Source organism: Pangasianodon hypophthalmus, chromosome 13 (assembly GCF_027358585.1).
Source record: "Pangasianodon hypophthalmus isolate fPanHyp1 chromosome 13, fPanHyp1.pri, whole genome shotgun sequence".
In the NCBI taxonomy this organism is placed as follows: domain Eukaryota; kingdom Metazoa; phylum Chordata; class Actinopteri; order Siluriformes; family Pangasiidae; genus Pangasianodon; species Pangasianodon hypophthalmus.
The window spans coordinates 16710956-16724749 of record NC_069722.1 but is presented as its reverse complement, the minus strand read 5'-3'; the positions used below and the strand labels follow the sequence as shown (position 1 = coordinate 16724749).

At 38.5% G+C, this 13794-nt stretch overlaps 1 protein-coding gene across 1 annotated transcript; it reads left to right on the top strand.

Annotated features, from left to right (window-relative positions):
- Positions 1–4422: 4422 nt before the first annotated feature.
- Positions 4423–11436, top strand: LOC117595684 (cytochrome P450 2K3). Its single transcript, XM_053239111.1, is given in 6 exon segments — positions 4423–4884; positions 5145–5294; positions 5407–5567; positions 6210–6549; positions 6647–6796; positions 7016–11436. Coding segments are annotated over 6 exon segments (1170 nt in total). The 5' UTR covers positions 4423–4703; the 3' UTR covers positions 7204–11436.
- Positions 11437–13794: the final 2358 nt, after the last annotated feature.

The window sequence follows — 13794 nt, the reverse complement described above, 5'->3', positions numbered from 1 at the left end:
TAAAATTTCCGATTGACTCACAAGCAGAGTGTAGCTCTTAAAAGGGAGGGAAAGTGAAGCGTGCGTGCCTCAGTGCTCATGCGCAGAAGTTTCTCTGCAGTCTTGATTAACTTCTCCATATTTCCAAACAGCTTTATTTGTGTTCAATTCAAAACACCTCATGCTCTCTGTTAATGTGCACGCTCTGTGACACTGTTCCACGCACTGTTCCAGGTCAGTCATGCTTGTGCTCCCTGTTAAAGATACTACTTAAATACCATATATCTACTTCACTGAAAATATTCATAGAGTGAGCATGGGGCGGCATGATTCCAGAACCAATGTTCCTCTATTAGTGTTTGCTGCAGTTCCCGTTATTTGATCAGCAGGTGTAATTATAACACTTATGGAGCTACATGGGCACATACCTATCAAATAGCAACATAAAAAAAAATGTTGGTGACTAAAAGAGGTAATTAGTATTTCAATGGAATTTAAAATGCATTTTAAAAAATAAAATGTAAAATTTAAAGTGTATTTGAGTTGTGACTGAGGGTTACATGAAGATTGACATTTGCTGAAAATGCCATATGGACAAGCTGCTACCGCAGCTAAGCTCGTAGTTCATTTAATATAACACTTTCAATGGAGTTTTACTGGACATTGGAATTGTATTATATCTTTTTGTCCTGCGAGTTTCATGTCTGACAGCCACCTCTCGCCTGCAACTTTTACACTGGATCCCGTAGTTCTTTAATACAAACACATGTCTAAAACAAATTAGTTTGCATGTTAATTAACTGTCACATTAATCTAATGAGTTAAGCCCCAATATCACCATTTATTCATTATTCAGCCTCAACTGATACTATATCACTGAGACACAATTGAAATATCTGAAGGTGCATCTCAATACAATATGTAAAACTTGCCTGTTGTAAGGCTGAATATATGTTCTTAAGACCTAAATCCATAGATAGCAATTGCCCATGATGTATGTTGCATCATTTATTTCCCTTACAGCAGATGTGTCTTTTTAAACACTGGCATTACGCAAACTACAAAGTGGCCACTGAGTGGGTGTCTAATAAGAGAAGCTCAAACATACGTTTAAATGTTATGTTTGATAACATTCTGGTATATTGTCCATAGCTAGACAGTTCAATAAAATCTTGCACTTTTGCAAATTGCAAAACTGAGTCCTTGAATTTGCTCCACCTAACAAGACTGGAGTAAAGGTAAACCCTAAACTGACTGACAACTCTTGAGCTGTGCTGTATCAGCATTCATATATTTCCTACCAGCATTCTACTCACAGGACATTAAAATGAAACATTAGCCCAAGTGCAAAGAGTGGCATAGGTCATGGAGCTTAGAGACACAATGCACTACAAAGACTGGTGAAAGTGAAAAACAGTAGTAACTGATAACATTATAGATAATTTTGTAGAAGAATTAGAAATCTTCATTTTTAAACCTTGCCACCTTTGCATTTGCAGAGTGTGGGTGTTGAGTGAATTAATGTTTATGTTTTTAAATGAAATTATGTAGTATTTTCTGCAGAATTATGGTTTAATGTAGTAATTTTCATTAAATGCTTTATTCTGGCCAGGGTCATGCTGGGGTATATCCTGGGAACACTTGGTGCATGGCAGGAATCTACACCTGAGTGGTGTGTTTTTCAGTGAGTGGTGGCAAGCATAAACAGGGGAGAAGAGAACCATGAGAGAGAGAGCTGAGCAGCACAGAGCCGAATGTACATGTGTTTGAATCTGTGTGGTAGAAAAAAATTGCTGAAAAGTGAAGAGAATAGTGAGAGAAAATAAAGAACCTCTTTTAGTTGTCTCAAGCCTGCCTCCCGTCTCCTCATTTCCAGTCCAACCTGTAAGAGTGTCAGACTGGTGGGTATGGGAGTAAGGCCTGGGCCAGTCTGCTGGCTTTGCAGGAAACCTGGGCATTTCCAGGACCAATGCCACGTGATGGAGGTGGAGGCATTGGTCCGGGTCCCTCACGCTCCACAGACCACCCTGATCAAGCTGGGACATAGTGTATACCAGTGAGTATTCAAGGGGGTACATACCATGCATTAGTGGATTCAAGCTGCAACCAAACCTCAATTCACCAGTATCTGGTATAAGGTGAGGCACTGGGAACAGCATGCTGGGTAAGCTGATTGTTGTAAACCACACTGATGCTTTTTTGAGGTCAGATTAAATTTTTTTTTTATCATAACTTTGTTGAATATAGTGGCAATAATCTGACATGGATAAAAGGGAACTGAGATCTTATGTACTGTACCGTTGAATTAATCTTGACTAATATGTATTAATTACCATTTCTTTTCTTTGTTTCATTATTTTTTTAAATTAAATTTGCCTTAAGAAAGAATGGACTAAATATTTTGTCATCGAAGGCGGTCATCCTGTTCATATGCTGTTTATGGATCCCTATGTAAACATTTAGTAATGTAAAGTGCTCACTTTGTGCACAAGAGCATTGTCATGCTGGAACATGCAAAAGCTATAACAGCAAAGGCTAGGCCCCTTAGTTTCAGTGTTTCCCAATTACTAGCTGGATATCACATAGCCAAATCAAAACCTTTAGTGTGCTAATGCATCATTAACAATGCATTTTAATATAATTTGTAAAAGCTTATGCCTTAGGTGTATGCCTTAGAACATGTTCGTTATAATTTAGCTGTAAATCAGTAGACCTCAATCATTTAAGCTATAAATAATTATGCAGTGCATTATGTATTTCCTAAGATACTTCAAAGTTAAATGTTTACTAGTTATTTTGTTTTATGATTATAGAAATAGTTATTAAGTGAAAGTTTTTTTTTTTTTTTAACATTGAGTGGTGGTCAGCCCACAACCAAAAGAAGCCTTTAATAAACACAATCTCTAGATCATGTGATTTCATGACTATGCTGCGATGTACTTGCGAAAACTCTGGTCTACCTATGATGCTGAACTAAACAGATGACTAAAAGCTTACATGTTTGCAAAGTGGGAGTCTGTATAAAATCAGCTATTGTAACATAGGTGAGGTGTTTATAGGAAACATTGCAGTTGCTCCACTTAACAGGACTGGAGTAAAGGTAAAGGTAAAGTCCAGATTGACTGACAGCTCTTGTGCAGTGCTGTATCAGCTTTCACACATTCCCTACTTGCAATCTACTTACAGGCCATTAAAATTAAACATTATACAAGAGGCCAGTTCAAACTGTGGCAGAGTTTACAGAAATGAAACAATAAAAAGACTATGAAAGTAAATAAATAAAACAAACAACAACCAAAAAAAAAGAATTACAGTTTGCAGGAGTTTTGACCCACATCTTTGTGCCATGTGACTGGAGTGTCAGCGGAAAAACAGAATATAACTTACAGGGTAAATCAACACAGTGAGCTGTAAATAATACTGTAAATTCATATGCAGAATACCAGGATTTCTTAGCCTGAAACATGGTTGCTTTTGGCAGGAGGTTAAACCGTAGATGGAGCTTTCAACAAGATAAGCCCGCAAACATTCATCCAGAACAACAGAGAAATGCTCTGGGAACACAATTTATTTATGCACAATATTTATTTTGCAGTGGCCATCTCAGTCATACTGAAAACCTGTGGTCTGAATTGAAGAGGGCAGTTTACCAGCACAAATCTAAGTATGCAAATGAGCCTGAAATTGTCTAGCTGATGTGTCTCTAACCGTATTCAGTAGTACATTTAAATGTCCATTTTGGAGTGTGAAATTTGTGCCAACGCATGAGGGTCAAAATATCAATGAATAAAATACTCCTGATAAGTTCTTCTACTACACAAAAGTGACACTGACATTGAGAAATACGAATTATTTCATAATAACCTCTCTCCCACTTTTTTCTCTATTCTTTATTTAAAGATTTATAATATTTATAATAACGGATAGGTCCGTTCTTGAAGAGCAGAAATCATTTCATGTAATTTCAGGTTAAAAAAAAAAGATGCATGTTCATGAACTGGAGAGTGATCTTTAGGAGACACCAAATTTAGATGGACGAAGAGGATTTGTCATTTCAACACTTCTTTCACCACAAAAAACGTGCAGATTACATATTTCTCTTTTTGAATAATGCATATGTTATTTGAAGCGATCGTTACTTCAGTGGACAGAATATGTTTAACTAATTTAGAAAAAAAATTATGCAAATTGCAGCTGTTGAGAAACTCAAACAATAAGAAACCTAGCACGTGATTTTCTCAAGTGTATCCGTCTGCGTCCTGCAGGATTACAAACCATGTGAAGTTACACCCACAACAAATACATAAACACATTGTGTTTGTTGTGTTACGTAAAACACAGAGTTCGGGGGGAGTGGGCATGGGAATGTTGTGTAGTGTGATTTGCTAGTAGGTGTTCCTTGTAGTGGGCGTTCCTTGTAATAGGCATGGTTTATTATCTTGCAGGACGCAAACAGACCCTTCTAGATTTTCTACGATAGGGTCTCTGAATTATAATAAAAGTAGCTCTGACAATGTAAACTTCGTGAGAGTTACTCCTCTGTTGTGGACAGAATTAACGTTCGCCTTACAGTGGGGTTTCTTAAACCTGGATTAACTGATGATCCAAAAATCCTCCCCTTCCTAGTTCACCTTAAATCTCTATTGATCATTTGATTTCGCAGTGGCAGGTGCTCTAAAAGTTTGCCACGCACATTTTAAAATCTACAATGGACTTGCTCATGAATGTCCAATTCTGTCTTCCAGCTTGCCAAGACGTATGGATCTGTGTTCAAAGTATATTTTGGTACCAAGAAAATCATTGTCTTAGCAGGGTACAAAACAGTGAAACAAGCACTTGTTAACTATGCTGAGGAATTTGGGGAAAGAGAAATCAATCACACATTCAAGTTTGCTGAGGAACATGGTAAGAGATGCTTACATTCTATTTACATCATATTTGGACCAATCACTTTTTATGCCACTTATCAGTTGTGTGCAGTTGAGCTTAAATTATAGTCTCTATATATTTCACATCTGAACATTATTTGATAGTCATTTATTTATTATCCAACAAAACTGATTTAACAAGATTTACCCTTTTAACTGTGTATGAAACATAAACCAAAGTGAAGAGAAATAACTGATGACAGAATGAAAATTGAACATGTGCTCTGTTGTCTTTAGGAATCTTGTTTTCTAATGGGGAGAACTGGAAAGAGATGAGACGTTTTGCTTTAACAAACCTTCGAGACTTTGGAATGGGCAAGAGAGGCAGTGAAGAGAAAATCACTGAGGAAATCCAATACCTTAAAGAAGTGTTTGAGAGCTTTGGAGGTACCCAAAAAATTTTATTATACGTAATCCCATGATTTCAGACAACGCTTTCATAAATTTCTTTGTAATATCTTCTTTGTAATATTTTGTAATGAGAGTTTTTTCTCCAAAGGAAAACCATTTGACACAACTGAACCAATGAACTATGCTGTCTCCAACATCATCTCATCCATTGTGTATGGAAACAGATTTGAGTACAGTGATCCTCAATTCAAAGAAATGGTCAAAAGGGCAAATGAGAATGTCAGGATTGGTGGGTCAGCTTCTATGCGAGTAAGTAACGACTAAAGCTTCTTGTATATCTGAAAGGAAAAGCCAGATGGCTAAAATTTAAAACTCAGAGTTGATGGATGGATATACATGAATTTACATGCAGTGTATGAAATTATTAGTAACAAAATGATGCTCCATATTAATCTTTCATTTAATTTGGTGGGATGCGCACAACTTAAATGTTAACACTACAGACCAATATAATGTTCCTGTATCAAGAAACTTTAGGTTGTAAATGGGATTTTCTGAATAATTTTTTGGACAAACGACAAGCAGCAGCTGCATATCGCTGACCAGCCAGTTAAAGAAACGTTGCTGATGTCCACCTGTAGATGACTGTTTTGTTTGTCCTAAATTTCTATGATACATAACTCTGATTCATGTGGTGTCTAGGGCAGTTTTAGTATAGTTTTGGTATTGAGAATGTACATCACTGTAAACAGAAAAAAAACAGTCTTAACATTCTATTAATAAAATATATGCTGCTGAACTGTGTTGCTCTAAAATCATTCATGTGAATGTCCAGTGTTTGTGCTAATGGCATGGCATGTAGAGTTTGTTCCAACATTTGCATGGCAATGTGCCACAAAGTGTACAAAATAATGACAAATTACTTTCCATTTTCCAACCTACTATTATAAGATCTTCAACATACTTCCCTGGATAGGTCCATTCTTGAAAAGCAGAAGAACACTCCATGCGAATGGTGAGAAAAACAAGAAGCAGGTTCGTGAGCTGGTGAATGCATAGAAACCTGTATGCAAGAAAAAATGCAGTCCAACCGCATCTCATGACTGATAAGAATTGTAAATGTTAGCTTTGTGATTTCTGGTCTCCTAGCAATCAGGACAGAAAAACTCTCGTTTCAGTGAGAAGAATCTTATCGCCACAGTGATGAATCTTTTTGTTGCTGGCACTGACACCACTAGCACAACACTGCGCTGGGGGATGCTGCTTATGGCTAAGTACCCTCACATACAGGGTAAGTGCACTAACATAGGAACAGTATTTCTGATACTTGGTCTGTGTGGATTTACAGTCTGCTAATCATGAATGTAAAACCCTGTTTACACATGAAGTTCGGGTCCATGAGGAGATTGACAGGGTGATTGGAGGTCGTCAGCCAGTGGTGGAGGACAGGAAGAACTTGCCTTACACAGATGCAGTGATCCATGAAATCCAGAGACTGGCCAATATAATTCCCATGAGTCTACCCCACACCACCAGCTGTGAGGTTTTTAATGTGGAATTATAAACCAGTATTTCCTTTTCAGAGATAGTTCTAAGTATGCTAGATAAAAGACATAATTATCAAAAAACAAAAATAAAAACAAGGGGCCTTTTTTGTAAGAGTGCAATGTCTGGTAGGGTCTGGTAGGACATACACATTTAAGACAGATAAGAGACAACAGAAACATTGAATCTAAGAACTGCCTTTTTACTTTCAGGGCGCAGGGTGTGCCTGGGAGAAAGCCTGGCCAGGATGGAGCTCTTCCTCTTCTTCAGCTCCCTCCTGCAGCACTTCCGCTTCACTCCTCCACCAGGGGTGTCAGAGGATCAGCTGGACCTCACAGGTGTGGTTGGGATTACAGTGAACCCCTCTCCCCACAAGCTTTGTGCAGTGAAACGGACCTAATCAAAGGAAGATAAGCAAGGCAATAATACTTCAGAGGATAGGAAAAAGCCTATTTTTCATTTTACTTTATCTTGATGGATGTAAAAAATCCTGAAACCTGTATAATATTACCACAATTCACTTTTCTAAACGTTATGTCCTACCTGAAGGAGAACAATCTCTGAAATAATTTATCAATCTAGCTTTTATGGTAGAGTGGCTAGATGGAAGCCACTCAGGTAAAATGCATAGGATTGACACTTAAAGGACTCTGAAAGCATGAGGGAAAAGAGTATTTGTTCTGATGAGACAAAAATGAAACTTTTTGGACTGAACAATACCTGACAACCTGGTATTGCTCATCGACTGGTAATACTGTCCCTACAGTGAAGCATGTTGGTGGCAACATCATGACATGGGGGCGCTTCTCAGTGGCAGGGACTTTGAGACTGGTCACAACTGAGGGAAGTATGAAAGCAGTAAAGTACAGAGATGTTCTTGAAGAAAATTGCTCCAATGAGCATGACAATGAACTGAAGAATACAGCCAAGCCATTGATGGAGAGACTTAGGGACAAGTCTCTGAACATTCTTCACCGGCACAGCCAAAGCTCAGACTTGAAGCCACTGTGGAGAGAACTGAAGATGGCAGTTCACAGTTCCCAATCAAATTTGATTGAGCTTGAAAGGATCTGCCAGGAAGAATTGGAGAAACTGCCCAAATTCAGGTGTGCAAAGTTTATTCAAGAAGAGTCAGAGCTATAATTGTTGCCAAAGGTGTTGCTACAAAGTATTGAATAAAGAGTCTGAATTCCAACTATTTAAAAAAAGGGTGCTATTTGAATATAAGCTGATGTTCTGTTGTTGTGCTCTCCTTTCTAGAGCCAGAGTTATTACTGCACCTAGCGCTAACAGAGGTACATGCTCCCTCCAGTGGAGGAAGAACAGCAGTAAGTGACAGACAGTTAGCAGATAGCAGAGAGTTAATGACAGCGTTGCAAAATTGGACTAGCCTCCAAGATCTTGTTTTATAGCAAATAATCAGAATTAATGTAATACATTTCTGTAAACAAAGGCAAAGTTTCAGGGAACACACTGTATCTATGATGTACAGAACCATTTACATTGTAAGATATATTACAATGATGATAGGGAGGGGGATTATGGAGTGGATAATGTCCGTACGTCAGCCTTATTTCCCATGCAAAAGGTTAAGCAAAAGAAGAAAATTGTGTCTCCCTTTTCCAGTACCTGAAAATTTTGGGTTAGTTTCAGGACTTTTCAGGACAGGGAACGCACCCTCTGTGTCGAACACAGTTGAACAAAGGTATATCTATAACTGCACAAAATGAGCTGGTAAACTGTATGCTGCATGACTATATGTTGTTGACTCTCAACTACAAATTATGTGGGTTCTAGATAGTAGCCTATAGCATAAGTCAACTTAATTTTGTTTGAGGCTATGTGTGAGTTATTAATGTTGTACTGCCCCACCAAAATCTATGCCCACCAGCTGCACCTGATCACAAACCCTTAGAAATTTAAAGACATTTATCAATACATTTTCTTTAATGAGATCAAGGTCTGTTTCCAGAAGAAAGGAGGCCTAGAGTGGGGCTTAGAGTGACCAATCATAGCCAAAGGAACATGCTTCTTATACTTGCCCCCAAAGTTTAAAATTTCCGATTGACTCACAAGCAGAGTGTAGCTCTTAAAAGGGAGGGAAAGTGAAGCGTGCGTGCCTCAGTGCTCATGCGCAGAAGTTTCTCTGCAGTCTTGATTAACTTCTCCATATTTCCAAACAGCTTTATTTGTGTTCAATTCAAAACACCTCATGCTCTCTGTTAATGTGCACGCTCTGTGACACTGTTCCACGCACTGTTCCAGGTCAGTCATGCTTGTGCTCCCTGTTAAAGATACTACTTAAATACCATATATCTACTTCACTGAAAATATTCATAGAGTGAGCATGGGGCGGCATGATTCCAGAACCAATGTTCCTCTATTAGTGTTTGCTGCAGTTCCCGTTATTTGATCAGCAGGTGTAATTATAACACTTATGGAGCTACATGGGCACATACCTATCAAATAGCAACATAAAAAAAAATGTTGGTGACTAAAAGAGGTAATTAGTATTTCAATGGAATTTAAAATGCATTTTAAAAAATAAAATGTAAAATTTAAAGTGTATTTGAGTTGTGACTGAGGGTTACATGAAGATTGACATTTGCTGAAAATGCCATATGGACAAGCTGCTACCGCAGCTAAGCTCGTAGTTCATTTAATATAACACTTTCAATGGAGTTTTACTGGACATTGGAATTGTATTATATCTTTTTGTCCTGCGAGTTTCATGTCTGACAGCCACCTCTCGCCTGCAACTTTTACACTGGATCCCGTAGTTCTTTAATACAAACACATGTCTAAAACAAATTAGTTTGCATGTTAATTAACTGTCACATTAATCTAATGAGTTAAGCCCCAATATCACCATTTATTCATTATTCAGCCTCAACTGATACTATATCACTGAGACACAATTGAAATATCTGAAGGTGCATCTCAATACAATATGTAAAACTTGCCTGTTGTAAGGCTGAATATATGTTCTTAAGACCTAAATCCATAGATAGCAATTGCCCATGATGTATGTTGCATCATTTATTTCCCTTACAGCAGATGTGTCTTTTTAAACACTGGCATTACGCAAACTACAAAGTGGCCACTGAGTGGGTGTCTAATAAGAGAAGCTCAAACATACGTTTAAATGTTATGTTTGATAACATTCTGGTATATTGTCCATAGCTAGACAGTTCAATAAAATCTTGCACTTTTGCAAATTGCAAAACTGAGTCCTTGAATTTGCTCCACCTAACAAGACTGGAGTAAAGGTAAACCCTAAACTGACTGACAACTCTTGAGCTGTGCTGTATCAGCATTCATATATTTCCTACCAGCATTCTACTCACAGGACATTAAAATGAAACATTAGCCCAAGTGCAAAGAGTGGCATAGGTCATGGAGCTTAGAGACACAATGCACTACAAAGACTGGTGAAAGTGAAAAACAGTAGTAACTGATAACATTATAGATAATTTTGTAGAAGAATTAGAAATCTTCATTTTTAAACCTTGCCACCTTTGCATTTGCAGAGTGTGGGTGTTGAGTGAATTAATGTTTATGTTTTTAAATGAAATTATGTAGTATTTTCTGCAGAATTATGGTTTAATGTAGTAATTTTCATTAAATGCTTTATTCTGGCCAGGGTCATGCTGGGGTATATCCTGGGAACACTTGGTGCATGGCAGGAATCTACACCTGAGTGGTGTGTTTTTCAGTGAGTGGTGGCAAGCATAAACAGGGGAGAAGAGAACCATGAGAGAGAGAGCTGAGCAGCACAGAGCCGAATGTACATGTGTTTGAATCTGTGTGGTAGAAAAAAATTGCTGAAAAGTGAAGAGAATAGTGAGAGAAAATAAAGAACCTCTTTTAGTTGTCTCAAGCCTGCCTCCCGTCTCCTCATTTCCAGTCCAACCTGTAAGAGTGTCAGACTGGTGGGTATGGGAGTAAGGCCTGGGCCAGTCTGCTGGCTTTGCAGGAAACCTGGGCATTTCCAGGACCAATGCCACGTGATGGAGGTGGAGGCATTGGTCCGGGTCCCTCACGCTCCACAGACCACCCTGATCAAGCTGGGACATAGTGTATACCAGTGAGTATTCAAGGGGGTACATACCATGCATTAGTGGATTCAAGCTGCAACCAAACCTCAATTCACCAGTATCTGGTATAAGGTGAGGCACTGGGAACAGCATGCTGGGTAAGCTGATTGTTGTAAACCACACTGATGCTTTTTTGAGGTCAGATTAAATTTTTTTTTTATCATAACTTTGTTGAATATAGTGGCAATAATCTGACATGGATAAAAGGGAACTGAGATCTTATGTTCTGTACCGTTGAATTAATCTTGACTAATATGTATTAATTACCATTTCTTTTCTTTGTTTCATTATTTTTTTAAATTAAATTTGCCTTAAGAAAGAATGGACTAAATATTTTGTCATCGAAGGCGGTCATCCTGTTCATATGCTGTTTATGGATCCCTATGTAAACATTTAGTAATGTAAAGTGCTCACTTTGTGCACAAGAGCATTGTCATGCTGGAACATGCAAAAACTATAACAGCAAAGGCTAGGCCCCTTAGTTTCAGTGTTTCCCAATTACTAGCTGGATATCACATAGCCAAATCAAAACCTTTAGTGTGCTAATGCATCATTAACAATGCATTTTAATATAATTTGTAAAAGCTTATGCCTTAGGTGTATGCCTTAGAACATGTTCGTTATAATTTAGCTGTAAATCAGTAGACCTCAATCATTTAAGCTATAAATAATTATGCAGTGCATTATGTATTTCCTAAGATACTTCAAAGTTAAATGTTTACTAGTTATTTTGTTTTATGATTATAGAAATAGTTATTAAGTGAAAGTGAGTAGTTTTTTTTTTTTTTTAACATTGAGTGGTGGTCAGCCCACAACCAAAAGAAGCCTTTAATAAACACAATCTCTAGATCATGTGATTTCATGACTATGCTGCGATGTACTTGCGAAAACTCTGGTCTACCTATGATGCTGAACTAAACAGATGACTAAAAGCTTACATGTTTGCAAAGTGGGAGTCTGTATAAAATCAGCTATTGTAACATAGGTGAGGTGTTTATAGGAAACATTGCAGTTGCTCCACTTAACAGGACTGGAGTAAAGGTAAAGGTAAAGTCCAGATTGACTGACAGCTCTTGTGCAGTGCTGTATCAGCTTTCACACATTCCCTACTTGCAATCTACTTACAGGCCATTAAAATTAAACATTATACAAGAGGCCAGTTCAAACTGTGGCAGAGTTTACAGAAATGAAACAATAAAAAGACTATGAAAGTAAATAAATAAATAAATAAAAACCCAGAAGAATTACAGTTTGCAGGAGATTTAAAGTAACTGTAGAGTTGGTCTCTGCACAATCAATGCAGTGAGCTGTAAATAATACTGTAAATTCATATGCAGAATAGCAGGATTTCTTAGCCTGAAAACATGGCTGCTTTTAGCAGGAGGTTAAACCATAGACGGGGCTTTCAAAAAGATAAGACCACAAAAATACATCCAGAACAACAGACAAATGCTCTGGGAAAACAAATATTTATTTTGCAGTGGCCATCTCAGTCATACTGAAAACCTGTGGTCTGAATTGAAGAGGGCAGTTTACCAGCACAAATCTAAGTATGTAAATGAGCTTGAAATTGTCTAGCTGATGTGTCTCTAACCGTATTCAGTAGTACATTTAAATGTCCATTTTGGAGTGTGAAATTTGTGCCAACGCATGAGGGTCAAAATATCAATGAATAAAATACTCCTGATAAGTTCTTCTACTACACAAAAGTGACACTGACATTGAGAAATATGAATTATTTCATAATAACCTCTCTCCCACTTTTTTTCTCTATTCTTTATTTAAAGATTTATAATATTTATAATAACAGATAGATCCGTTCTTGAGGAGCAGAAAACATTTCAGGTAATTTCAGGTTAAAAAAACAAAAAAAAACAAAAAAAGATGCATGTTCATGAACTGGAGAGTGATCTTTAGGAGGCACCAAATTCAGATGGACGAAGAGGATTTGTCAACTTTGCCCAGCTCTGCAGACTGAGTGATAAAGTGGGGATATATATATATCAGCTCCATCCCAGACTCGCAGCTTTCGGTCCATCACGCTCCATCACGCAGCTATTACAGCTTCAACTCTTCTGGGAAGGCTTTCCACAAGGTTTAGGAGTGTGTTTATGGGAATTTTTGACCCTTCTTCTAGAAGCGCATTTGTGAGGTCAGGCACTGATGTTGGATGAGAAGGCCTGGCTCGCAGTCTCCGCTCTAATTCATCCCAAAGGTGTTCTGTCGGGTTGAGGTCAGGACTCCAGTCAAGTTCCTCCACAACAAACTTGCTCATCCGTGTCTTTATGGACCTTGCTTTGTGCACTGGTGCGCAGTCATGTTGGAACAGGAAGGGGCCCGCTCCAAACTGTTCCCACAAAGTTGGGAGCATGAAATTGTCCAAAATGTCTTGGTATGCTGAAGCATTAAGAGTTCCTTTCACTGGAACTAAAGGGCCAAGCCCAACCCCTGAAAAACAACCCCACACCATAATCCCCCCTCCATCAAACTTTACACTTGACACAATGCAGTCAGGCAAGTACCATTCTCCTGGCCACCGCCAAACCCAGACTCGTCCATCGGATTGCCAGACAGAGAAGCGTGATTCGTCACTCCAGAGAACACGTCTCCACTGCTCTAGAGTCCAGTGGCGGCGTGCTTTATGCCACTGCATCCGACGCTTTGCATTGCACTTGGTGATGTAAGGCTTGGATGCAGCTGCTCGGCCATGGAAACCCATTCCATGAAGCTCTCTGCGTACTGTACTTGAGCTAATCTGAAGGCCACACGAAGGTTGGAGGTCTGTAGCTATTGACTCTGCAGAAAGTTGGCGACTTCTGCGCACTGTGGGCCTCAGCATGCGCTGACCCCACTCTGTGATTTTACGTGGCCTACTACTTTGTGACTGAGTTGCT